Source organism: Aplidium turbinatum, chromosome 8 (genome assembly GCF_918807975.1).
Source record: "Aplidium turbinatum chromosome 8, kaAplTurb1.1, whole genome shotgun sequence".
Lineage (NCBI taxonomy): Eukaryota > Metazoa > Chordata > Ascidiacea > Aplousobranchia > Polyclinidae > Aplidium > Aplidium turbinatum.
This window is the reverse complement of record NC_137479.1, coordinates 17,300,348-17,328,317: the sequence shown is the minus strand read 5'-3', so window position 1 is coordinate 17,328,317 and position 27,970 is coordinate 17,300,348. Positions and strand designations below refer to the sequence as shown.

General features: G+C 37.1%; 1 protein-coding gene across 1 annotated transcript; it reads left to right on the top strand.

Moving 5' to 3' along the window:
* Window positions 1-211: 211 nt before the first annotated feature.
* LOC145775986 (uncharacterized) lies at window positions 212-27,970 on the top strand. Its single transcript, XM_082587397.1, has 18 exons — window positions 212-314; window positions 1,475-1,523; window positions 2,228-2,280; window positions 2,863-2,941; window positions 10,689-10,738; window positions 15,190-15,298; window positions 17,287-17,346; window positions 17,617-17,714; window positions 17,887-18,039; window positions 18,508-18,624; window positions 19,205-19,372; window positions 21,954-22,077; window positions 22,920-23,059; window positions 23,253-23,326; window positions 23,584-23,834; window positions 24,641-24,753; window positions 24,913-25,087; window positions 25,239-27,970. The coding sequence occupies exons 2-18, from the start codon at window positions 1,475-1,477 to the stop codon at window positions 25,385-25,387; spliced, it is 1,962 nt and encodes a 653-aa protein (XP_082443523.1). The 5' UTR covers window positions 212-314; the 3' UTR covers window positions 25,388-27,970.

Below are 27,970 nucleotides of genomic sequence, written 5' to 3'. Positions count from 1 at the left end.
GCTATATATACATATAGGACTATAGGTGTAGTTTTATTTCAGTCAGACAAGTTATCCCTACTAATAAAGAATTGTTTTATATCTATCCAGATAGAACCTAATACTTTTTAAGTTTAAACAAATATAAATAACAAAGTTTCACAAAAATAACACATGGTATGTGAAAAAGAAAGACAAGGATTTTTTCATAATAAAATCTTACATATTATTTAGGTACACTTTTTGTAAGGTTTAATTTGATTAGTTCATTCGATGAGATTCCATTGACCTGACGTTGCCAAGCTGAGCAGTTAAGAAGTTTTCTTATTTATACGGTTAGCACATTGCTATATTTTGAAAAATATATTTGGTTTGATAGAAAGAAACTTTGTTGAAAATTCTATTATTTTAGCACTTTCCAGCACATCCACTGTTTTTAGCCTCGTGAGGCCTGTCACAAAAATTGTGCACATTTTTCATTGTACTATCAGACATAAGCCGTACAATTTTTACTGCATTATGAGAAATGTATGCACAACTGTAACGAGTTTGTCACTTTTAAATTGTATATAAGTCTTTATTAAAATATAAGGTTGGCCTGTGTTGACTTTTAAATATAAGGCCTTCATTTACAACTTTAACTTTCAGTTCAGTATCAACTTCATTTTTGTGTTTACCGCATGTTGTCAGAATCAGCCTTGTTACTTTTTTTTATAACTACTAAATGAGTGAACTTGAATTCCATTGTTTTATTTAGTTTAAGGAGTTTTTATTTTTGTGATCTTTCTGGAAAGGCTTCTTTAAGTTGGTAATGGTATTAAAGTTCACAAAGCAATACAGAGGCAACCTTTGCTTGCAATGTTTAATTGTTAATAACTGCAATGGGTCATGTGTTTTTTGGTTGGCATTATTCATTAGTGATTCTAAATGTCAAAATTGGAAGCGTAGACCTGCAAGTGTTTCCTGCTTCAACCAATTGAGGAAGTGGAGTTAGTTATTGCCTGCAGACCGTCTTATAATAAAGTATTTACAAGGTCAATGCATTTTTGTAGAACCATGTAAAAGCGACTGAAAATACTTGACACACTGATCCATTGCCTTTCAATTTTCATTGTAGTGCCTGTTCTTTTGTCCTACATAATTTTAGTTTTTCCAAAGCATACTTTCTCTGAGCTTTGATTAAATGCCAGTATATATGTCACACACACTTGAAGCCTGGTTGGCAACCTTGAAAACGTTCATTATGAATACAGTTTGTGAACACAAGCTGTAAACTTGAAGTGCCTTGTTGGAAAGACTTCTACTAACCATGTAGTTAGCTACCTAGGCTTGTACTACCCTGACAGCAACATGTATTAATTTTATTTTCAGACGTTGAATGAATGTAAAAATGATGGGTATTGCTGTCTGAGTAGCACCTTAACAGAGCATGGTGCAAATAATCACTCATAGGCTATTGATTATTTTGGATTTTAAATGTTTCTTTTTATTTCAGATGTTTTCTTCTAAAAGTAGTGTTTCCAGCATAGACAACGGCTCATCAGGTAATTAGTGTTCAATTTTCACTTGGACCTCGGTATCAAGTAATGTCAACTACTTCTCTAACCAATTTTTTGTGAATCAACAGATTAACTACAACTTGATTTATTAATTTGAAAAACAACTTCTACAGTTCCAAAAAGCAGCAGAAACCGATAAAATATGCTACCTATTTTGAAGTACATTAAACTTTACAAGCTAGAATTGTTAAGCAGTATGCAAAAGTATCAACATTGTATTGGCTTGCCGCCATCACTATTTCTTGTACAACAGAGAAAAACCTCTTAGTTGAAGGAGATTTATTCTGTCAACAAAAGGTCATAATTTGGTAGACAGCTGTGTAAACGGAATTTTTACTCCAGCATGGTTGACCTATTTGACTGTGTTGCCTTGCTGGAAGATAGCAGTCTTGTCCCTTTTAAAACTGATCACATGACTTGACTTTTCATTGAAGTGAGCAAATCTAGTCACAAATGAGACAAAAAACAAGTTTACATCAAAGCAATCACTTTCTTCACAACAGTATTCGTTTTAACAAGACCTTTACATACCGTACTAAAGTATTTAAGTTTCAGTTCATTATTATGCCACTTTCTCATCTAATTAAATCTTCTTTAAGAATAAGCCATCATTGTACAGTGTGGTGGTTCTCATCAGTTGCAGGACGGATAAGGAAGGGCAGGTTTATATTTTTTAATGTTTATTTCAGCTTGGCATAGTCAGGGAGAACCGTCAGACAGCAATCACAATCAACTCTCCTATGTAAGTGGATGAGTTTTACGATGGTTTTCATTCCATGGTAGTTCGTACTGCTAATTTGCTTCCATCCGTTTACTTCTAAACATCGATGTTTGCACGACCATCATATATCTCTTTACATTGATTGTTACATGCAGATAGAATTTGCTATTATACATTAATACTTATTCATCTTTGTAGACAAACGTTGGTTTGTACACAAAGTTGGAAAGCTGATGCTAAAAAAATTAACTGTCCATAATTTTGTGGCTAATTTTTTAAAGTTTTGTTTTGTCCGTGTCATGTTTTGTCAGTTTTGCTCGTTGTAAGGGAAAGAAATCATGAAGAACAAAAGCTGTTGAATAACGATTCTCATATCGTAGTTGATGCGAGCCGAAGGTTGTTTTCTGTTTTGTTTTTACCATTACTATACCCTAACCACCAAAACTCGTTCTTTTCACTATGATTTGACGGAACTTGTAAAACAATATAAAAAGTGAAAAAAAGTTTTCTATCACACTGTCGTCTTTTTAAAGCTTGCAATAATGGAACATGCATCTTATTACATTCGTAAGCTCATGTTCATCATATTTCATGTTTTTCTAGAGTTTTCCAAACCACACAAGTAACAATCACGTTGTGCGAAACCCCAACGTTGTAGTAGGCCAACCAGGCGGGCCCAGTGGTGAGTGATGATTTTAAGAAAAGCAACTTTTTTTAAGGCACTTACAAATGACGGATTTTGCTGTGGCCACTATTTCCGATCAAAATTAGCTTCAAACTCGTTTGAGACTCTGTGTGCGCGTCATTCAGTTATTCGTAACCAGTGTACTGCGAATGGCCGAACTGTATGTCTGCGGAAAATGTTCTAATAAATTATTGTAACGTCATAGCTTCATGGCATTTTGCTACAGCCTTATGACTCCCTGCCGCTTTGGGCACCGGAATACTGCTGTAGGGAACCCACAGCTAAAACCTAATTATGAGAACATTAACTGTAGTGCAAACGCTTTATTGTTCGTTTCAATAAGAGTTATCGACTCATTGCTGTTCGATATCATGTTGTTTAACAGCCATTTAGATACTTGGCAAATTGTTTTAAGGTTAGTTTTAATTTTACAATGACTGTGACATTTGTTCAGTGATATTTTCGGACTTATTGCAGTAAATGGCTCCAGCCATGGCTTGGCTCCAGCCCAACGTGCCATCAGACGCATGTTTTATATTTCTACGTAAGTAACCATTAACCACGGCCTTCGCAGCAGTGCGTAAGCAGTGGAATGCAGACGAGTTAATGCACATCTTTGATGTGTAACCGATCGGTAGTAATTGGCAAACTGTTAGTTGGTCGTTTTATAAGTTCTTTTTTCTAATGCCGGTGATATTTATGGACCTATTCCCATGCGGCCAGTTTGAAGATGCTTCAAATCCATTTCAGCAGCATAGAAAATGTTGGGACGTGTCAGACATGTGGTGGAAAACCTTGAGATTGTATCAGTAGTTTATTTTTCGGCTGTTGTTGAATTTCGTCTTCCTGAGTAGTTTGTCACTCAGACACTCTTCTTAATGGTTAAAGCTTCACGGATGAGTTTACGGCAAGGTTGGTTGCAGCGAGCTCAGCAAAGATTCATAGAGAAAAATGTCTACCTTGTCAAAAACTTGACCAGACACTGGTTAGTGTTGACAATTTGTATTGTAATGTTTTATATTGTTTATACTTGCCTGGTTCACTATTGTTTGACATTAGCAAAGTATTATGGACTACTCCGTAGATACATGAACAAATTCTTTCGTCTTAACGTGAATCCGTTATCCAGTCAGGGACATAGTGGACATAACTAAGGTGGTCTTTGATGTCCAGAGAGAACTGTTGGTTGATGAGATTTTATAAAGTTTGATCGCAATCGCAGGAAAGTTGTTCCAAAGCAACAGCAAGACATCGAGTTAAACCTTTTCACTTCGAAATGACCTGACATTAAAAAGTTAGTCATAGTAAATAAATGTTGCAATTCAGGTGTTATCCCAATATCGTCTCAACCTGAAAAGCGAAAAAATCGTCCTTTTCACTGATACAACGTCTACAAACGTTGAATCAAAGTAATAATGGCAGGTTTTCTTGCTGTGAATTATATATCCTAAAAGTTAAATTGATGCCAAGGTGAAATCGTATTGACGTTTTGATTTCCATTTGCGAGTAATTTTCACCAATTGTGTTTGATATTTTTTTACTTCACTTATGTGTCGAGACATTTCTAAACCCAGCTGCCATCTCTTGTAAACAAAAAATCGTGGGTTGGTGGTAAACGTTACTACGAGTTAATAAGCGTGTTCAGAAGATCACAAAAAGCTGTCACTGGTAACTCCGTAACAGTCGACAGGTGTGACGAGAAACGACGGTCTGTAATTTGTGTTTAACCTCTCGATTACTTTTTGCTGTCTAACTCATCTCGAATGCCTTTGCCGTCACGGTTGACTGTTCATGAATGTATTGGCTTTACTGCATATTATACATTAGTGTGTAAACTATGTGTTTCGCTTTGTCTGGAATTTTTACTGGCAACTGATTACTATAGACTTATAGAGCTTTCGTTTTCATTGTTATTGTATCAAAATGTGGAATTAACGAGTTATTATTTTGGGATGGCCATTCAGTACTATCATTTTTTTTTAGTATTGTTAAATTGTACAGCTAAGTCTGCCGCTACTCCATTGTCGTTTAAACTTTATCTTACACTTGGTTGGAAATTTGTCCGGTTTCTTGAAGTATTATTTGCCCTGATATGAAGTTAGACATGTTTTTGCTATACTTGTTCAAAGCTTTTCCAATTGCCGATCGGTTATTATGTTTGTTTGATGTTGGTTTCCGCACCTTCAAATTGAATTATCGCGAAAGTAGATCAATTTTCTTTCTATTAACAGTTGATAGATAGCAATGCGCGTTACATTTTATTATCAAACGGCTTGCTGTTGATTACGTTGTGTCTTTTATCCTTTAAATGTGCATGGCGCTGTTTGGCTCGATTATACCATTCAATTGATGAAGTAGTTCGTGGTATGGATTTTAACACCAGACATTTTCTTGTGAAGTAAAACTAACTCATACATGAAAGCTGTTCCTCTGGTGCACGATTGGCCGCGAATAGGCACATCGCTGCGGCGCAAGAAGAGTTAAAATTTTTGGTCGATGTTGCATTTTGGATCAAGCGGCGCTGGATCGACTCTCTGGGTCGGGGTGTGCGCTTGAACAACGCACGTTGAGGACTGCTCTCCATTCAGCGGCATCTAATGGATGGAATAATTCCCCGGCAACAGTACTTCAACAATCGGAAACTTCACTCTTTCAAACTCGGTGACCGGGCCTGCGTCAGTGGTTCAAAGCCTCTAACTACATGTATGCGAAACTGCCAGGATTAAGCTATCAAAGAAGCTTTCCCAGTCCGAGGATAAAGATTCATTCAATCATCTTTTTTTGCTGTGAGGCTGTTTTTTACTAGTGTTGAATCGGCATGATTTGTAACTGCCTTTCTCCGCATCACAGCCAGCAAATCAGTCGTTTAATATAAAAAAACGACTGATTTGCTATCTGGGTGGCAGATGAGACCCGAACATTAACGTGTTATTTGTGGCATATCCAAGTTCAACTGTACTATCGCTTATGTGTAATAATCATTTTTGACATAAAACCGATGGAAAGTGGACACGTTTTCATGTAGCGATTTTGATAACACACTAAGCTTATGTGTTTGGCATGCATGCAGGCATGCTTCGAAAATGTGTTTGTTGTTACAACGAAAGGCAAACCCCACTCTTTTCCCGTCTGCCGACGTTCAATCGACATTAGAGTGACCAATTTCGCTGTGTCGCACTGTCCAGTATGGAAGGCTGAAGGAATTCTGTTACTTTGCCTTTTCGTCATCTGGTTACTTTTAAGTGCCGTTTGCTGTGTGAGTGCATAGTTAATGCAACGAGAGTATCAGTCGATGGTCCGTTTAACAGAAGGACTATTTGCCCTCATTTGCACTTTGTACCGGTAACTTTAGTGTTTTGAAAATGCTAATTGGGAGCAACATAAACTACTAGTGATTTTATAGTAAACGTGAATAGTGGCTTTTTCATTTTAAAACAATAACTTTTATTGACTTAAATGAAGCAAAAAAATAGAACAAATTGTTGAAACAGGTTTGAAAGCTGATACATTTGAGGCTTAAATTTTCTGTGCACACACACATGCTATTTACTCTGTTTCGTGTTTGCCAATAACCAGCAGCTGAGACAAAAATGCCAGTAGGCCTACGTTGCTGAAGCAGTTGTTGGATGCTGAGTTGTAGTATCGCACACGCTGCTGGAGCATTTCATTGGCGATTGATTGATTTCTGAATAATTTTTTTTTTACCAAAAAATATAAATAGGTAAGAGAATTAAACAATGAATACTATCAATAGTCTACAAAAAGTGCTCTGAAATACCAAGCAAAAAAGCCCACCAGAGCAAATTACATCAAATGCAATTAACCAGTCACTAAAAACCTTTCGGAGAATTATGTTGAAAACATGTCGAGGTAAAAACATATCTTAAATCATCATGAAATATATCTACAGTTCTCTTTGCTATTTTGTACAATCAATAAAGGAAAAAAGTATCTATTGTTGTCAACGTCATCAACGAGCAACAATACACCTGTGAAGATGCTGCGTTGAGAGTTCATAAATTAAGTGGTGTGTTGCTGTTTATGAGTGTTGCCATATCATGCTCGTATTCGAACCTTACCACATTTGCAGGAATGTTTTTGTGTAGCTATTACCAGCAGCAAAACTGCAGATGATTATGGTGCGTAAAATATACGTTCAAAGTTAGTTTAATAAGTCGCTCATCGTTTGTTTTTTATTTGTGTTTTGTTTTAATCTAACCATGAAAGGGGAAGTGTTGACTGCATAGCTAGTTGGTGAGAGTCCTGGTACAACACCCGAAAGGGTGTCGGAATGTCGGTTCGACACTACTCAGGAGCATGCGACTGTGCTTTTGACAAAATACTTAATGGCATGCCTGAAGGTGGACATTAAGATGGCTCCTTTTTTCCCATCCACTTAATCTCAATCTTCAATCACCAGGCGTAAGCCTGGGTTACGCCTGGGTAAAAAGACGGAGGGAGGGGAATAGGCAGTGTGCCTACTTTGTAATTTCCAATATTCCATACTGATTCGCGCCTTTCTATGCCACTGTTTGCGTTGTTTGTTGGTTTTGTCTTGTAACATATTTGTTTTTGTTTAATTTTTTAACCTGGAAGTTGAACTCAATCAAGAAAAGCTTTGACCACTTGTGACGTTGAGTTGTGTTTCTTTATCTTTCAAATTGCTTGTTCCTTGTAGCATGATGCTTGTGGTCTTTTTGTGATCACCCCTTCTTACAATTCTTTGCTGATTTTCCATGAGATGTCAACTGATTTGTTTCCGTAAGAGATTGTGGAATGTGGAGGGTTGTTTTTTTCTTGCTAACTTGTTGCTGGTACATAATCTCGTTATTGAAGAATGTTTGTTAACTGGTTCATACACCAGATTTCACTATTTCTATTGATCATTTCCATTGGCTCAAGCATTGTGACTCAGTTTACTTATTTGCACTTCACTAACAAAAAACCTCTCCTTTTTGACACATAAGAATAAACAGTGTGTGACCAACAAAACCATGAATGAACCATAGTTGTGTTCTAACCAGCAGATGACCCAGTGAGTAAGAACGAAGTTTCATGCTGTATTTGACATTTGTTGTGTAACTAGTCTGAAGGCCTTTTTGAGCAAGACAGTTTTGGATTGCAATATTGCTGTACTATGTACTTACTTACTGTAGCTTGAGAAAATGCATCATGACTAGAGATGTAAAAAAACGGTTTTTTTTGTTTTTTTTACCTATTTTTTATTAAATGTCACAATATGCAGCAATTAGGGTAAACTCATTGCAATAGCGTCTCTTTCAACAAAAAAATAGTCTCATAACTCGTATAACATCTTTCAAATGAGACAATATGTCTCTCAAGTCTCAACACACGAGCCATAAAGGTTTCTCATCGTCTCAAATAGTAACACAGTGTCCTATGGTTGGCACATCTCAAGTATTGTCTGTAATTTGGTTCAGCCAGTTGTTAAATGCAGTACCACACTCGTGTACAGTTTCGAAGCCACCTGGGATTTTGGTTAATGGGCATGTTACGTTAGGACCAGGTGGTCAGGGTCCTGTTTCTCTACTTCACAAAGGCACTTTTCACCAGCACACCACACCATTACCAGTACAACGTCAAGAGATTGTTCCAGTTGATGTGCATTTGGTGCAAACGTGATGAAAATCACACAAGCGGTTCTCGAGTTATAAGTGAAATAACCTTAGCCACTAAGTGGCTTTATAGATAAGGAGCAATAGAAAAACGGCCATATCTCAAGAACCGCTCAACATATTTACATAAGTTTTAGCTCTACCCCCATGTTTTATGGGGTGGGCTATCTGTTTATGAATATTAAAACAAGTTTTGGCTACTACTTTTTGAGCTAAAAAGAAATTAACCTCTTGTCGTTACGCACCAATAAAACCATGGTGCGTAAATTAAAAAAAAAATAATTGGGTAGAAGAAAGATTGATGACAAGTTTGGCAAAAGCAGTGTAGTGCTAAAGTCCCAACTTTTAGCCCAAATCACATTTAAATGTAGTGAAAGATGGAAACGTTTTGATGTTTTTTTATTTTCCCTGAAGAGATTCAATAATCCTTTGTGACGTCATAGTCATGTTTGTTTTCCCTTAATCACACCATTGTGCTGTCATAGACATGTTTAAAAGAAGTATGGTTATTGGTTGCACTTAATCCATCCAATTTGAACTAGTTTGCAGAACTTTGAGACTTTAGCACTTTTTTTGTTTTTGCCTAACTTTTCGTCAATCTTGCCTCTGCCCAATAAAAAAAATTAAAGTTTGCATCATGGTTTTATTGGTGCGTAACGACAAGAGGTCAATTTCTTTTTATCTCAAAAAACAGTAGGCCTAGTTCTCAAATAAAATAAGTTTTCATCTTTGATGTTTGTTTTGTATCTTTATCCTGCATTGTGGGAATATGGGTAAAACTTTATTCTTGTCAGGAAAAGCATTATAAAGCATTTATTCACTATGTGAACACTGAGCACTGAGCAGTGCTGAAAAACACCACTTTAAAGGAAGATTTTCTTCATTCAAGGTTGGTAGAATGGTAGTTACTAGCAGTAGTCAACATGGGTGGTGGGCATTTGAAAGGAACATTAACCTAAACCTTTTCTGACAAATGCACTAACTTTTGACAGCTAAAAATATCAGTGATAAGGTCTCTTGCATTATATGTCCCAAATAATCTGCAAGAAGCATCAATGACGAAGTGTCCAATCCAAGATCTTACAACACACGAAAAGAATACTTCTGTTTCAACATTTATAAAGCATATACATTGTTGGCAAGCTATCAGTTACAAAACATGTTTAAACAAGCTATTGGCAATAGCTTGCATTAGTAAATTACCACGTCCACAAACAAGGTAAATGTGTGTACTGAATACTGCCACCTTGTTTTGTCAAAATTTCGTCAACCCATTGAGTGTGTACAAGAATAACCAGTACCACAGTATACTAACATCATAGGCTAACTTCCATAAAAGGAAAAAGAAATTAACTCATCTACATTATGTCATGTATCAAATTTCATTAATTCAATGTTTGTCAGGTCTACTGCCACAAACATGCCAGAGAATGAAGAAGAAAGCGAAACAACATAGGTCCTCATAGGACTATGCAAGAACATATGCTGCCAAACACAAACACTTAGGAATTTCAGCACACCAATAAAACTATTTTTAGTAATTTAATGTGTTTCAAGAGCACTATAATGAAACTAAGCTGTAAATTGCAAAAAAATTGCAACTTTTTCAGAAAAATATAAAAAAAAACCAAAAAACGAGTGTTTTTTTTGGCTCAAGTTTTTTTTTGAAAAAAAACACGTTTTTTTTTTAAAAAAAACGGTTCGTTTTTTTTGCATTTACATCTCTAATCATGACACTGTTTCAAGATTTTGTGTCTGCCAATTTCTTTGCAATTGGAGCCTGCACGACAAGTTTGATGCAAATAGAAGTCGTTGATTTAAACGTTTATTCGATGTGACGATAAAGCAACTTTCCTCAACTAAATTCTCTTTCATTTTTGTGTTGTTTGATGGCAATATCCGGCGTTGACCACACTTCTGGCGGCGAATTAGTTGTAATAACGAGGAAGATGAAGACGTCGCCCCCACGACCAGGATGTAGTTGTCTTCGGCCATCTACAGATTGTTTGTGGTTCAGCTGGTGATAGGATTAAGAAATCCTTACTTGTACAATACTGAATTTACTGAAGAGTAACCAGACTTAAAGCGTTTTTTGTTTACATTTATAGGCACACAAGCAGCAAGCAACGGACCGTACACTTATGCAAGAGAACTATCGGTGAGCGGATTTTCATTTTTTTATTAGACATTTATGTTAAGGTCACTTGACTTCTCTCAGAGTTTCAGTACTAAATTATGCTGTTGCAATGTAAGAATACATTACTTTAAGGCTAAAAAATATCATAGAAGAGAGTTTGGTCTGGAATTTATCATGACATTTTTTGACTGTTGCAAAATTCCAACACAATTTTACGTTGTTTGTACCAACATGAAGTAATAAGATAAAAACTAATGTGAAGTTGGCATTCGACGCCCTGGTAAACTCATTAGTACCTTCCTTGCCCTTCCAAGAACGTCGGACTTTTGGCAGTTAGTACTTTTTTGCACTTGGTTTCTATGTTCCTTCGATGTTGTGAGATTACACACCGGCGGTTTAAGACTTGAAGACAAGAGTCTTCGTCATGGAAAAGTTGCCTGTTTTATGATTTTGCCTTCGTGTAAGTTTAACTCTTAGCTGATACAACTGCGATCAAAACTGCCTACAGTATGATGCAAGTATATAAGATGTTCTTATTTGGACTATCTACGATAGTTCACGGGAAGGTTTTCAACATTAAAATGAGGCTTAATGGTGATAATATTCTTGTGGGCGCTTCGAGTTTTTTTATCGGTTCCGTTGGAAAAAACGGAAACCAAAAACTTTTTTTCAAAGCCACAAATGAAAACTCCGTCTTGCTCATACTTTTTTAAAAGGAAACGTTGCGGCATAGTTGGTGAAGGTTGCTTTGATATCGTTTTACGTTATTTGCAACATCAAGTAAAGAATATAATTTTTTTGAATATCTCATGTTACTTTCTGTTTGCGTGCTACAAGTTGTAGCTGCTTCAGTTTTTTTTTATCTGGTGGAAGTGTATTGAACATTTGCAATAAGATCTCCATGGTCCCTTGGTTAGGTGCTAGAACAGACGACCCTCGAATGATCAGAGAATGTTAAAGGCACTGACGGCGACTCTTACTGGCTGGATTGTTGCCCCATGTGGTTTTACTTTGTGAAATAGTCAAACGCATTTTACGTTGCAAACTGTATGGCGATACAAACGACACAACATATGCTGTTAGTTTTTGCGTCTATTTAACATCAACCGATGTCAAATAACAATAAACAGTAATTTTGCAATACGTGCTTGCACTGATCTGATACGTTATCAACGCCACACAAAAGTCTCACCTTGTGCAGCATGTAAACGAAGCAGTGTAGCTTTCTTATCGCTCAAAGCAAAGATTGCTAATTAAAGCCTACCTATATAACCTACCCCATATTTCTGGTCATGTTTGCTTTTGCTGATTATCTTCAGTCATTGTTGTTTGTTCTATTGTCAGTCTGGCTTCTCACCGCTAGCGAAATAATTTTGTGCTTCATTTCAACGTTTCATAATGTTTAAATCATGGTAGTCTTTGTCTGCGATGCTCTGCGCACATGTATGAGTTCACCTACACCAGCCAGGAAATAGACGCCCTAAACTTTATGCATTTTTGTGGGTACTGCCTTATACTGCTCCATCGCTTTTTGTATGAAATTCGAACTGTCGTAGAGTATTTTATTTTAACCATGACTATACTTATAGCGGTATATGTATGATACATTTAATTTTTACGAAAGTTTTAAGATGATAATTTTAAAAGTGAGGTAAGCATAGAGTTCAAAATTTTCAACTTGATCTGCTGATTACACTTTTTACTCCATTTGGACTTTTTGATTATTCTTTGCGTAAATTAGGACTGGTAATAGAAACCCAGGAAATGGTAGCTTCGCTCCTGGATGTTGGTAGAAAAATAAAACGGTTTGTTGCAGAAGTCCTGAAAACTGAAAGTTTAGGATGACAGAAGCATTACATGCATGTTGGCTTTATCCGGTACAGTTTAACATAAGAACTTCTTTTGAAGTTATAATCTGCAGATGCAAGACAATTCAGCAGCGTAATAATTGTAGCTTAAAAATTGACATTAAAAGGCTAAAATTTTGAAAAAGAGAAAACATAAAGCGTTTGCATCTTTTCTGTTGCAAACAAGGAAAATGACACAATTTTGGCGAAGTAGCGATGCATTCCAGTGTAGTACTTCATGCGAGAAACCGACCCGGAAGCGCCAAAACCCCTCCAACTTCGGCTCCACCGCTCTAAAGCAGGCTTTATGAGTCTTTAAATACCTCATGCACGGTGGTTGTGGACTATGATGCATATTTTCCATTTTTGTTTGGCTGCTCGTTCTGAGTAGTTGTCAACACCTTTCCATGGTATTTCAATAGTTTTTGCTGAATTTCACTGCAGTTTCATGCAAACTTTGATATGAATAGTATGTCCTTCACACCACACATATGCACCGCGCCAACTTGTCCTTGATACACTGAGCTATAAAATGATGAAATGCCATCTAGGAAGACTTTCAATATTTGCAATGCTGCGTCAAAATCGTCTTCATTGTGACCGGTCATCTATATTTAACACATATAGACGTGAATTGGAATGTTGCAAGTTGACATAAAGCTTGGGCTAAAGGAGTTTCACGTCTGCAAACGTTGTACCAATCCAACATAGACGAAAACTACTGGTGATAATTGACGTGTTTTAGCTCGACCCTTCATCTGACACGGTTTTATTTGATTTTTTTAAACCATGATGTCGGGTCCCAGATGGCGTGTTAGATTTTACTAAAGAGATACAAAGAAGAGGATTTTTTGTTTCTTTGTTACTCCTAATGAAAGAGCTTTGAGTTTAGGTGTATTACTCATTTTCCGAAAGCTTTTTTCTCCGTTCGTGACTCACTCAACATTTAAGAGCTCAAACCAGCGAGGCGTGGATGTTATTCTCATTCTAGTCTCTTCGTTTCGTTTTTTAAATTGTGAACGAAACGAATTCTTTTTGACGTCAGTTCATTGTCATCAGACGTTAAGTTAATGAAAAAATACCTAGTTTTGATTATGCCACTGTGTGTCTGCTTACCTGTGGCTGCTTACTGTTTTGCTGTGCTATTCACACAGCATGGCACTTTACTTTTCAGTCTTGGCTCTCTCTTCTCCACTGCTTTCTTTACAATTCGATCAATGTGGTTTCTTAGCTCTTTTGTTCTGTTAGTAAATCTGCAAGCAAGTGCTGTTTCATACTTTTGTGTTGGTGAAGAATAAAATGACAATGCTATTTAGAACATTTAGTAAATCTGACACCTATCACAAAAGGCCCCACTTGGCGACACAAAATAGCCTTTGATGCTCTTAGCACTCATGTTTTGTTTGTTGATGAAAGAAGGCAAGGTATCTGAACATGAAGATTTCTTACACCCATCTGTTTTTTATTGAAGTCAGAATTTGAGTATCCTGCATATACCTTGTGACTTTTGGGAATTGGCTCACCAACAGCACATCATCCATCGAATTTAGCTATCCACTGATTAAACAGCTTAATAAGTGGGCTAATATTTTTTGTGCCCTAAACAGTAATCAACTGGTTAATATCGCTTTACGGGTTCACAGATGACCTTCGGACAAATTGATTCTCGATTAACTAATCAGATAGTTAGCTTGATCAGCAGCTTCAAAAATATACTGTTGGTGCACTCAACTTTTGGTGATTTGAGATATCGTCACAAAAACCCGGTACGTGAAAAATCTCCTACCCCGTTGAGCGTTCATGAGCACCTCATCTAACCAACGCAGTAAAACCGTTACATAGCTACTATAGGCTACCCTGTTTTACAATTTTAGACAGAGTGATTTCATTTTGCTATTTAAAAGTTGTATATGAAAATGTGAATTTTTATAGTGTCATTTTTGCCCAAACCCTGGCAAAATTAATTCTTCCATATTGTGACCACTGCGCGATCCTTTTATCTCAACCTCGAGATACTTTTTATTTTTTTTATGGAATCCTTTCTGATACCGAGGACAAGTAACATCAGCCCAACCTACTGTAAGCCTGCTGAACATAGCTGTAACGTGCGTTTTAAAATGCATTACGCATATTCATGCTATAGCCTACCTAAACGTCAAACCTAATAAAAGCAAGCAAATCTTTCTACCAAAAAAAATCCTATTATTAGCAATTGTTACCTTTTGCATGCAAAATGATGCACATTGAAACTCAAAATAGGTGTTTGTGTATTTTTCGATCTAAAACCATACTGAGTATTCTTTCTTTCGTTGTATTGCCATTGTTCTTTTATGGTGAACAAGAGATTATGTTTGTACACGACAAGGTATATGAAGAATTGCATTTTGTGAAGAAAACTCTCCATAATCAGATTTACTTCATCGCATTGAAACCTTTGTTGTTCTATTAATGTTCATAGCCTGCAAACGTTAAATCAATGTAAAAAAGACTAATTTTTCGTTGGGTATGTATGTGACATGTGTCTATTGCTGAATGATACCCAAGATAGCACTAGTGTTTTTGGTTAGGTTTGCTAATCTTTTCAGAAATTAGTTTGTAATGCAAATATGAAATTATTTCTTGCAGTCAAATGCGATGCTGAATGTCCACAAACCTGGCAACTCCTCACCGAACAACAGCAATAACAACAACGTACCTTTTCCTACAAAGCGACACCAGGGAGAACTGCCATCGAGTAAGATTGTGCTTTCAGAAATGTCTACGTTTTCAATTATGCTTTACTTTCAGCAATATGCAGCTCCGTTCTTCTGCATCGTTGTTTCTTAGAAAAGTTAGTATATTTTATTGGCCAGCGGAACCACTCTGCTGAAAGTATTTTTTCTATCTCTCAACCACTGCAGTGAAATTAGTGGTCGGATCAGTTAGTTTTTCGCTTCCATAACATTTATTTTTCTGCTTCTGTAATATGAGGTGATAAATTGTACTGAGATGCCTTATAACACTTTTTGGCGTAGCTGTTTGTTTGTTGAGCAATTTGGGCTCCTTTCAGGCTCTAACCTTGAATTGCAATCAACTGCCTGGACTTGGCTGCATCTTGTTTTAATGTGCAAGAGTACAATTTTCTGTCTTACTGGCTTTTTCAATTAAAGAATTTAGTTTTGAAAGTCACAGAGCGTCAGTTTTTACAGACATAGCTTCAAAAATTTAGTTTACCGTCACATATACTCAGGGTTGCCATCGACATGGACCCCAAAATAAGGACAACCGATATATTAAGTTTTCATACGAAACGAAACCAACGATTTTGAATAAATCTTTGCATTCAATTAATACGAGCCATGACGTATCGCATGCCATAGTCTTTGCCAGAAAAAATCTATTTCAGCAACTGCTTGTTCGTTGAAAATACTTTGTACATCTCACGACAGTTATGTGTAGCAGGGATTTAACTGTCATTTCACTAAGTTTGTTCACTAATTATTGAAAATAAGGACTCAAGTCAAAAACAAGGACATTTCTTAGAAATAAAGGCAACAATTTTTTGTAAGAGATTTTCCTTCTAAACAACGACAAATCTTACAAATATGGATGATATGGCAACGCTGCATACACTTGACTTTAAGAGTATGCCAGTGGAAAGTTAAGAGTTTGATAAGTTTCTACTCATTTTCTTAAAATATATATATATATATATAAATTGGCAATTAAATTCACTTTTTTGTAAAAGCTTCTTCCTGTCCCAGACTTCATATCGACGAAATCTGACCTAAATATTTTTTATTTAAATATTGCATTGCTAACAAAATGTTGATATGAAAATACGTGAATTTCAATATCAATGCATTTTTCAAAATGACGCTATGCGATTACCCAGCAGTCTGGCGTAACGAACGTCGAAAAGCCTGATAAAATGTAACGTGATGTGCAGACATTGTATCAATGTAAAAATAACAAATTTTTGCTGGGTGGATTGCTTGCTAGATAGTCGATTCAATGCATATGGACAATGAAACGGCTGGAGTTGCTGCTGTCAGCATTGGTCATATTGTAAACGTCTTCATTTGTTTCGTTTTGACTAAAGTCCTGAAGTGACGCTCTTAGTTAAAAACCACCAATTGCTTTCTTTTTCTCTTAGCGATGATGCGTTTGCCCATCCGGAATGTCTTGTCCAGCAAATCAGTCTTCTTCAACATTTATTCAACGTCTGCAGACATTGAATCAATGTTAAAAGAGGCTATTTGATGGCCAGGGCAACTCGGGCTGTTAACGAGATTACCATCTCATCCTTTCTTTTTTTCCAAATATGAAGCGCCATGGTAACATTTTTGCGTATGTCGTATACGTTGTTTTAAGTGCGTTTTTGAGGTCTAGCCACCGGTGCAAAGTGGAAGTTGTTGCATTCGTTCAGTGAAATGAGTGAAACCGTTTCATTTGTTTGCTTACGTTGAAGTTTAATTGCTTTGGCTTTGTCAAAATAATTCTAAAAAGTTTTGTAAAAGATTGCTTAATATTTGGCTGTCACTGACGAGTGTGCTTGTGTGTTGTTTGTATGTCTTGTCACCATTTTTTTGCTTGGTTTATGCTGAGGCTATGATTTGTTTAATCCGAATTATTTAGATCCAACTGACTAGATTTGCATCTCTACAATGTGTCTTAAAAATCCTTGTAAAACTTGTAGATACATTTTGTCCGATATGTTTCTTTCATAGTTTATGTTCTCAGGTGGTAAAAAAAGACCAGAAGAATTCTTTCCTGGATCTGGCTACACGGGAGTGCAGCAGAGTGAGTTTATACCCAGACAGCAAAATTCGTTATTTTTACATTGATTCAACGTCTGTACGGATTTTGTTATGTGGGTACTTGATGATGGTAAAAACTATTAACAATCCGTTGTGTTATTATATGTTATCGTGTGGTTAGGATTTTGTCTTCACACGTTGTTCAATTGCCCTGCATTGAAAGCTCTCAACAGCTCTTGACTTCTTACCTGCAGCGGACAAACGACGTTAAACACTCTTCTATCATGAGTTGACGAGTATGTGTATTTTGCAGATGCCAATGACATGCATGGAAATTCTGACTGGTCATCGAATTTCCAATCTGGCCTGAATTCAACACAATTTGGAGCCACCCATTCAACAGATAGAATGGTACCTTGCTTGTACAGATCAGCTTAATATCAAAATGCTTTCTTAAAATTGACGCTTTGCTATATAATTTTAGCTTAAAAAGATATCTCAGAATTGGAATTTGTTTTAAGTCGACATTGTCGCATTTAACTGGGCTGTATTGTTGACTAAATGCATTCCGTCCTGTTCCCAGCAGTCTTACCATTCCACCGCATCCCCGCACGTCAATTCACAGATGGGAGATTTTATGGGTTCGTACCCTGACCTAACATCGCCCTACACAATGCCGGACATGACAGATGCATCTCAGACCAACAAACACAGCAATGAAAGATTCAACTCAAATGTGAGTTGCTTGTTGGTGAATGACAAGTTGCTTGAAAAATAACAAATGGTTACCAATGTATCTTTTCTGCAATAGAATTGGAAACGTTGGAGTTGGCATAAATTGCGTAGTTTCTGTATATGCATGCGAGGAAATATCTTAGCAAGCCATATGAAACTGGTTTTTGCCATTAGAAAGCGTAGCAATAAAAACTGCAATAAATTTTTGGAATTTAAATTAATACCAAAGTGCGTAGTGCCACCATTCAAAATCATCAATTTTTTTTTTAATGGAAATATAGTTCATGCAAACATGCAAGGTCATATGGACTATGGAGCTTTAAGAGTTAATTTCACCGCTTGTGCACTGTGTGGCTTTTATGTCCACTCTGATATCATTCTTCTTGAATCTGTTTTTGTGGAATTTGCTTTGTAAAATGACAAAGGAAACTTCACTTTCGCTGTTGAACCAACGAAGTTTCCTGATTAGATGTACACTGACAACCGCTCAACATTTCAACAAAGTCCATCCGCAATGGTGACACCTGGAGGTGCCAGCCAGTGGCGACCGACTTCGCAGCAGCAAGATACCTACACCATGCAACAGGTATGTGCTTGGTCTTCATACTTTTTTAGCATTTAACGACAAAATAAAGTTGTTTATTTTATAGGCTTGGTGCACCACTAGATGTTAATGTTTTTAAAAAAAGGTGTTACTAAATTGTTACACAAGCTGTTTTTATAAAAAAACGAAAATGGATCCTTTTGGCAGCGTAAGACTTTAAACTTAAAAGAAAAAGAAAAATAGTTTTTAAACCAATCTATTGTTTAATCCAAAGCAAGTATTTAATAAGCTTTTACATACCGTTGGTGTTTCATTAGGTGTTATTGAAAACCCTTATTCTTCAAACCTACCGATGATTCTAAAAATCTCATATGTCTTATTATAATATTCCTACATGATCTTATTTATTCTGTTCTGAAAATCTTAATTTCTTGGGAGTTTGCTTATATTTTTTGTTTTCACTTACTGATCATTACTTCCTAGATTGCAAAATCCGTCATTTTTCTGTCTGGGTTGAGACCTTTCATAAGGCTGTTGCCTATTTTTCGTTGACTTTGTAATATTCCGTTACATTAAGTGAGATCACACTCGCATTTATGATGACATCTGGTTGTGTGCTCAGAGCTTCGATGACGTCACGTCTGTCCTTGGAGACCACGCGAACATGGGCAACGTACGAACCCCACAACCCGCCAATTACCATGGCAACCCATCCACCAACCAAATGTCGTGGCAAAATCAAAGTGGTCGAAACGTGGACTTCCAATCCATTGGAATGCCGGCATCGATTGTGAGGATACGGTTTTTGACGTTTTTGTTTGGATCATAATTGTCTGCAATTGTACCAGAACCCGCGATCTTACGTTACTTAACGTATTTATTGATGATACTATTTATCGATGGTGGTGATGATACCGATGATGATGATATTTATCGATAAACGGCGGTTTGATGAAAAAAAGGCGACTGGAATCGAAACGACGTTTCGTGTAAATTCCACTAAGAAAACCATGTGAAAATAATCACCTTCCTGCAATGAGCGGTTCCTCTTCAATGAAATATTGTCTTCGGTTCTACAAATTGAAATTAAGACTAAATATAAAATTGAAATATATACTAATTATTTAAAATTAAATATACATTGTATTTTTATCCAATGAATCGTCTGGTCACATATATATTAATACAACGTGCAGCCGAGTTTGTAAGTTACTGTTGTTTTATTTTTGACCAAAAATCCAATTTACTGCATCTCGAAACATCTTGCTGAAATTCACAACGCAGGATTCCCATTTTCTCAAAAGAATATAGATATCAGAACGGAACGGAACACTCGGGTTTGTGCGTTTCCAAAATGTGATAGTTTGCTTTAAAAAATAAGTTTTTTTACAAATTCGAGTTCAAGTTTGTCATAATATTTGCTTCTCGGTTTTTAGTCGAATTCCTAAAATAGTCTTGAGGTAGCAACAGCTGTGAGCGAAGCAGAGTGGATTTGAATTTCTGTGATGACCAACTTGATTTTCAGCAGTAGGTCGTTTGCGTGATTGATTATCTCTTGTGATTAGTTAAATTACTGAAGTTGATTTGAGATCTTATCAGCACAGCAGCGGCCTCCTAGTCAAGGTGTGCCATCTTTTACGCGTTGTGCACCGAAGATAAGTCTGGGCAATAAGCAGTCGTGAAAATGGTTGCAGTAATGACATTAAAGGCCTTGTCTGTTGTATAGCGACAAAAATAAACTACAACATTTATGGGATGCCTGATCTGGTCGCTGAAGGTCATCATTACCTTTCACTGCTGAATTTTTATTGACCTCGGTTTGTAACAAATGACAGCAACACGCAATGTTTGTTTCGTAAACCCGAGATTTATATCTGTAATTAAAAGGAGAAAAGTGCAAGCGTTGAGACAGATTGAACTGAAATGGCATGAGCCATTAAAGTATCAAATTGCAAATTGTTTCAACTGCGGGACTAGTGAGGCAGAGTTCTATCATTCTCAGCCATCACCAGTCTCTGCATCAGCAACGCGCGTGTTAAATAGTATATTGAATTTTGAAAGCAATTTTTGTTCATCTTCACTGAATGTTTTCGTTGGCACATTAAAAAAACATTGAGCTTTGCTAGAGAGTGCTTGTGCTGCACAAACATAGAATCAAACCACGTCACATAGTTTTCTATAAATTTAATTATGCTTTATCCTTTAATTTAACACGAAAGTACGAAGCCATGAACTTTTTTTTAGTTACAGCTGCTGATTTTAGCTGTACTACGTAGCCCAGTCAACAAATTTTCTCGACTTTGTATGCTAAATTTAAAATGATGTGTATTTCTGTGCTCTTAGTGCCACGTGTATTTACTCTCTTGAAACCCCTTCAAAAATGCTAAAACGTAAGTGGCATCAGATTTTCAAAATAAAAACCTTTTCAGTATTTTGTGATTACTGATTTCTTTGTCGATGTTGTTTCTATTAATTTTCTACCATCGAAGTCGTTAGGTCTCCCATCTTTTTAACAAAAGGCAACACATGATCCTTGTATGGCTTCTCGAGGGCCACAGGCAGCGGTTTTCAAATCAAATTTTTGCAAATTTAAACTTCCCCAAAACTAGCCATGGCAGTTATCTGCTGTTCGACAACCACCGTGAAGCCACAATAAAAAATTTGTGGGCCACTAGCAACTTGGAGAATAGTCGTTGGACCCAACCACTACGTTACTACGGTTGGAGATAGTTAAAATTAGTTGACATTATTTTTTCTATTCTTAGCGAAGTTTCATTTATTATTCATGTTGCTTTACTAGTGATCACCAAGCGAACATTCTATCTAGAGCTGTTGCCTGTGCGTGTCTGCTTGCTATTGCCTTATCAATAATTCAGAAAAATCACTCAAATATGACAAAATTGCCTGGAGGTGCACATTCAACCGTCAACTTTATTGCCGCTTTTTTACTTTATATACGTTAATAAATACCTGTTGTTTGATGAGAAATATTCCGACTGATAGGGTCGACCGTTTAACATGATCTTAATTTTTAATGTTTGCTATGTAGTTTGACATAAACTAGATCAATTGTGTGGGTTTTGTTGTTATTGTCAACTCCTAATGTTAGTTGGACCTGAAAAGCTTCTTGTTTTCATCAAATATTAAACACTTGTCTTTAAGCAAGGCAGAGGTAAATTAGTTCACAATGACAAGAAATTGTCGCAATCTTACTTTGTGTGTTACCACCACTGCCTTCGGCTGAAAGTGAAACCTTTTTTGTTGGAAGTGCACTTCAGTTTCAACGGTTTAACACAGTATTTATTTTGAAGTAAACATTGTATGTATCCCGAAGCAGTTCATTTTCTCTGCTAATCCTGACACGTTTCTAGGCTCCATTACCCGCCTCAACGATGATCTCCACTCCTGATGGCGGACAGTTGCCTTTCAACCACAATACCATGGCGCCCACCACTGGCACTCTCGTTCCCACATCCCTAAATTTGTATTCACAAAGTAAGTTTACCGTTTATATACTCCCGCTCTAGGGATATCTAAAGAAGGGGGTACGAAGGCTTTTATTACGTCCGACAATAGAAGGACTTCTGTTTATCGTAAATAATCTCTGTTTATTGTAAAATGACAAATGGCACCGATAGTGGTTTAATAAATCTTGTTATGATAACTTGCAATGCGCTATTAGTATCAGGCCTGGATGTTCACTGCATGCCCATGGTAACTTGTTAATTCAACTACCCGTATACTTGCTTTACATCTAGATTCTAGCCTACTGCAAAGGTTTTGTAAAGAAAAACAGTTTACTGGTAACTTTTTAACTGTCTTTCCAAACACGTATTCTTTATATACGGTATACTCTGCATAACAGTTGCTGGCTTGCGTAGCTGACTGTACTACCAAACAAACTTACTGCAATTTAAAAAAGAACTGCATGTTTAACGCGCTACAAACTACCGCCCTGGTAGTGTCGTGAGAGTAAGGTATAATCGTTGCGAGCCTTCGTATCCCCTTCTTTAGATATCCCTTCCCCGCTCAACTTGCTCATACTGTTTACACCGAGTTTTGCCAGCAGAAAGCAACAAGGTCAAGCGACGGCGGTGTGTGACTGACCAGCGATTTACAAGATCAGATTTCCAGGAAGCCAAAACTAATAGATGGACGATTTATTGGCAACATTTTTTCATACGGTCAACCTTGGTGGCGAGATGTTCACAGGCTGTTTGAATATTTCAACTGCCGGTTCATATATTTCAATGATTGAATAGCTTCCAATAATTCAATACTACAATAAACCATCAACATTTTTCGGCTTACTCGAACCGAAAATCTTTACTTTTTAGAAAACAGTGCCGCCCTTCCCGGAGGTGCCCCAGATAAAAGCAACGACTCGGGAAGTGAGTCAAGCCTCGGCAGCATCAAGAAAGAGAAAGACGTCGATGTAAAGCCGAAAGCAACGAAACTGACCAAAGCAAAACCAACGGTAGTCGAATTTGTACATTTCAACCACCCAACTTTCAACCATTCATATTGTCCATGACTTTGATCAAGCAGCGGTTCAAGTCGAGTTGTGTGTGTCATTAAGTTAAATAAACTTAAGAGTATAATTTGCATTGATTTAGTTTCTGTCTATGTTGTCTGACGTTTATCACAGTCACTTTTAAATTTCCTCGCAGAGTCGAAAAGCAGCCACCAAACCGACAGAAAGCAAACCCGACGACAAAGATGCCGCCGGTTCAAGAAAGCGAAGGTTCATTTGCGATTCTTGTTTAAGTAACTTGCGCTGGCAGTAAATGCTATTTTATGCGGTTACCGCAGACGAAGTGTGAGTGCATTAAACAGGTTTTCGTATCCATGGGCGATACAATCGATTGACATTTTTGCCGACAGTGATGACGATGATGCGTTTGCATTACTTGACATAGTTTTAGTTCAATTTTTTTTCTTCTGAATGAACGTTGACTCAGTCAAGAACGCCATGAAAACTAACAATTCTTTTGTTTTCAGCTTTTCTAGTCTCGGTGCCAAAGATGAAGACGATGAAGATCTCACAGCGGAAGAACGAGAGAAGAGAGAAAAAGAGAGGAGGATGGCCAACAACGCGCGAGAGAGGCTACGCGTCCGGGACATCAACGAGGCATTCAAGGAACTGGGCCATATGGTCCAAATCCATATGAATCAAGAAAAGCCGCAGACCAAGCTGACCATCCTTCACCACGCAGTGCAAGTGATACTGACACTTGAACACGAAGTCAGAGGTAGTACAAGCACACTTTTGCCACACGTAAAGCGTTGTTATTTTGTGACCCTACACGGTTATTGCTGGGTTGAGATCATACTTGAATGTGTATTGTGTATATTCTTATAGTTTGTCGGAGATTTTCGGTTTTTATTGGCTCACCCGCCTGGGGGGGTGCCCACATCTGAGTCGAAAGACGTGGGTTTGTTACCCCAGCAATTCATACCAAGGTTATAAGATCTCATGAAGTGAAGAATTCCTTTCTGCTCAGCACTTCCCAATCTTCTTAAAAGAACGTATTTTGTGACTATGTGCTCGGTTGCATTGAAACTATCTGGTTTTCAAAACTCTGTTGAAAACGACATAGTATAAACAAATAAAAACAAAGGTAAGTAAGATCGCATATTCATGTGCAGTGCTGCTGTGAATCATCTACTGACATTGCTGCAAAATTGCTGACCGACAGACTGTGTTAGCTGATCAGCTTCAATATAATCTCAATAAATTTGTTTTGACCTTAAAGAAAATGAAGTGATGAATAATTGTAAGATAATTTGATCTGCATTAAATATAAGACCTATTCAACCGACTTAAAATGATTTTGAACTTTCATTCTTGAAGCTTCTGAAACTTTCGTCTTTGGTTTAAACTTGATTTAGATCAAAGGTAGGTGAACTGCCAATGCACAACCATGTGCTCACAAAGGGTATCAAACCGACAACCTTTGGAGCGTCAGTCAGACGCTCGAACCACCTGACAACGTTGCCGACTTCAATCACTTGTCCACGTAGTCATAATTCAAATAACGTGGTTGTTGTTGTTCAGAGAGAAACTTAAATCCAAAAGCAGCCTGCATCAAGAAGCGCGAAGAGGATAAAGCAAGCAGCTCTACCATGCAGCCATCCCCGGTATCTGATGGTGGTGGAAGGCCTCCCATGGTAATGTGGTTACTAATTCACATTCTCTCTGTGTATCTCGTTATTGTAAAGAAATACTGAAATAAAGGTAAAAGTAGAGGTTGTGGTGTACCGTATCTCAGGCAGTGAGACTTTAACCTGTTATCCACATAACGTATCGAGTTAAAATGATCTTTTTAGGGTAACAGAAGGCCCCACAGTGGAAGCAACGTGCCTGGAGCTAGTTCTGTGTATTCTTCTCCTCACGGAATGCACCACCATCACCAGCCCCCGCTGCATTCGGTGGATCCGGCATCAGTGTCTGGATCACAACTCCCTTACCAACAATCTATAAAACCATATCCTAGCCATGCAGGTAACTCAATTGTATTCTGTTATAAGCTACTGGGCGATCAGAAAACAATAACAACTGAAAAAAGCGAGTAGAAGTTCTGTACCACCAATCAATTCTTCAAATAATATCTGAGTGCGATAACAATGTTAAACTTCTATTTCCTACGTCACAGACAACATGATGACGTCGGACGGCGCGATGATGTACTCTGATCAACATTCGTCATATATCAACCAAGAGTTGTTGTCCATGCAGCAGTTGCCTCAGATCGATCCCTCGTTCCCCTCAAACGGGGCGATGGGAGGAAACATGCACCCCTAACTTCAAACAGACCATCCCAGCCAGCAAATTTGCCGTTTTTGCATCGTTTTAACGTCTATCAACATCGAAACGACATAAAAACGGCAACTTTTACTGATTGGGTTGTCTTTGTCGTCGAATCGCCTTTCCCTACAAGAGGTCAGAAGAAGAGAAGAAAATTGTCAGCATCGCTTAAATAACAAGAAACTTGTACAACTTTCCATTCTGAGATCATGTAGGTTGATTCGACCTTTGATTTTGAAGATGGCTTCACAACTCTGGCTTCCTGCGTGTACAAGTCCTGCGAAATGCCACATTTCTTATTTTGTAATTTCACATTTCCTAGGTTGCTTCTATAGAACGTCCTTGGTACGAAGTCTAGCAGTTGATTCGTTTTAGCCAAAATTTTGCTCTATATTTTTTATTCGTTTAGTTTTTCGGTATTGTTAATCAATTCGCGGCAATGGTGCAAAGACTATTACGTTTTCTGGAATCGTGTCGACATGAATTTTTCTAATATTTTGTATTGCAGGGTGAGCTTTGCCTATGACAAGAAAGCTTTCAAAACTTTAAGTTTCAATTTTAGAACATGACCACTGATTTATCCAAACCTGACGCTGAAAATCATTCAACATATACAGCTTTCAAAAAAATCATGCATTATTCAGAGCTTTGGTGGACATCTTATAATTTGTAGACAAGAAAACAGAATGTTATCCACTACAAGTAGCTAACTGATCATATAAACTATCTATAATTTTGAAAGATGTGCTTGTATTTGGAATGAAAGGCTTTCTTGAATATAATCTATCATAATTTTGTACTTTGATAATGATTTGCATTTTTTAGTTTTTTCTATCGTTAGTCTTCTAGCTGCATTGCCTTATTATTGTTAAGGTTTTTAACGAGACTAACAATTTTCTATTATAAGCTTTCGCAGCACTCGTTTGCTGTTGTTCGTTGATCCAACGTCGTCTTTCGCTGATTCGCCGTTGGAACAGCATAAAAGTGAAAACCTTTTCCCAGTCTTACTCCATATCAGCAGTGCCGTATTCCCTACTTTTTTTGGCGTTGCCAGGTGCCAAAAATCCCTTTTTTTCAATAATTGCTTTTTACTTGTCACGACCACTGCAGAATCAGCACTGCCCAGTACTAAACAATTGTTTCGTTTCTGAGTTACATTTATTACGTCACTGAACTTTGAATTGTTGCAGCAACTGACGTAGCTTTTTCAGTTTTTTCTCGTCCTATAGCAGCATTTACTTTTGCTATCATGAACTCTGAAGTATTTATTAACTTGTAGCTCCCTCGAAGTTGCAAATTGCACAGCCTCGCTGACTCGCTTCTCTTTTTGATTTGAAGCAGTATTCTTTCGCCGTTTTTACCGTTTTCCAGACAGCAAAATCCATTATTTTTACATTGATTCAACGTCTGCAAACGTTGATTTTTTGACGGATTTTGCCGTCTGGGTTCTTTGTTATCAGAGCATAGCCTTACCCCAGCCAGCAAACTAGTTCTTACATTTTTTTTTTCATCGTCTACAGACTTTAAAACAATGCAATAAGGTCTGATTTTTTCGCCAGAATGAATGTGCCGTTCACAAGCACGTTTTAGTGCTGACTATTGGAAGACATTTTAACATTGCCCAACGTTTTTGCAAGTTGATAATTCCATACGGCAAACCACTAATTTATGTTGATTGTGCGTTGTGAGAACGTCTAATCAATGTAACTGAACTTGTGCGATTGTTTTGATCTTGGTGTCCGCTTTTAAATTCTGCAAACTTTCCAGCCAGTAAAATTCGTTTTTTGCCTCGTTTCAAAGTCGCTACACATTGAAACGAGGTAAAACAATCCACTTTTACTAGCTGATCTTGAATGCTGGGATCTTTGTTTTTGAATTTGTTGAATGTTTGTTGCTTAATGTGTTCAACTTAGTGGTTATTGCAATGTGCGTAATAACAATGACTTTGTAATGATTCACAACCAGAATATTTTCTTTCATTCCTTGAGTCGTTTTCTTTTGTATTCACATTGGAAAAAGCACGAGTTTTCTTAGAATTAGTATTTTTCACGTGTAAATTAGCGTTAGTGGTGCTCGAAGCGAAACTTTACCCCGGAAAAGAAAGTCGAAATGAAATGGCATTTTGCTCAAAAAAAAGCTTTTGTGAAGCGAAGTAAAATCAAGACGAAGAAACCACGACAAGAAATTTTGCGTCGAAATGAAATAATTTTAATATTGAACAACCTGAATCTCTCTTAGTAACTAAACAGACAGCAACATCCGTCAATTTTACGTTGATTCAATGTCTGCAGACGTTGAATCAATGTAAAAATGACGGATGTTGCTGTCTGGGTAGCTGTGTGTGCTTTTAATGTAATATGACGCTAAAAAATTGTCTTGCCTGCTTCTCTCCAATGTGTGAACGAAGCTATTCAGATTTCTCTTTTAATGCAGCAACACACTTAACGTTGAAAGCAACAAATAATCGAACCAGTTTTGCAGTTCTTTGGTTTCTTGGTAAAAGCTCATCGAAGCTTTCTGATTTTTCTTTATGTGTTTTGTCGATTTGTGTGAATAATAGAAATTGAAATAAAATTTGTA

What these genes read in the sequence shown, in the direction of transcription:
- LOC145775986 (XM_082587397.1), top strand. Translation starts at nt 1,475, where the DNA reads ATGTTTTCTTCTAAAAGTAGTGTTTCCAGCATAGACAACGGCTCATCA. An exon ending in CTTATGCAAGAGAACTATCG is followed by an intron (nt 10,739 to 15,189) that starts GTGAGCGGATTT and finishes TATTTCTTGCAG; the next exon opens with TCAAATGCGATGCTGAATGT. An exon ending in TTGGAATGCCGGCATCGATT is followed by an intron (nt 19,373 to 21,953) that starts GTGAGGATACGG and finishes ACACGTTTCTAG; the next exon opens with GCTCCATTACCCGCCTCAAC.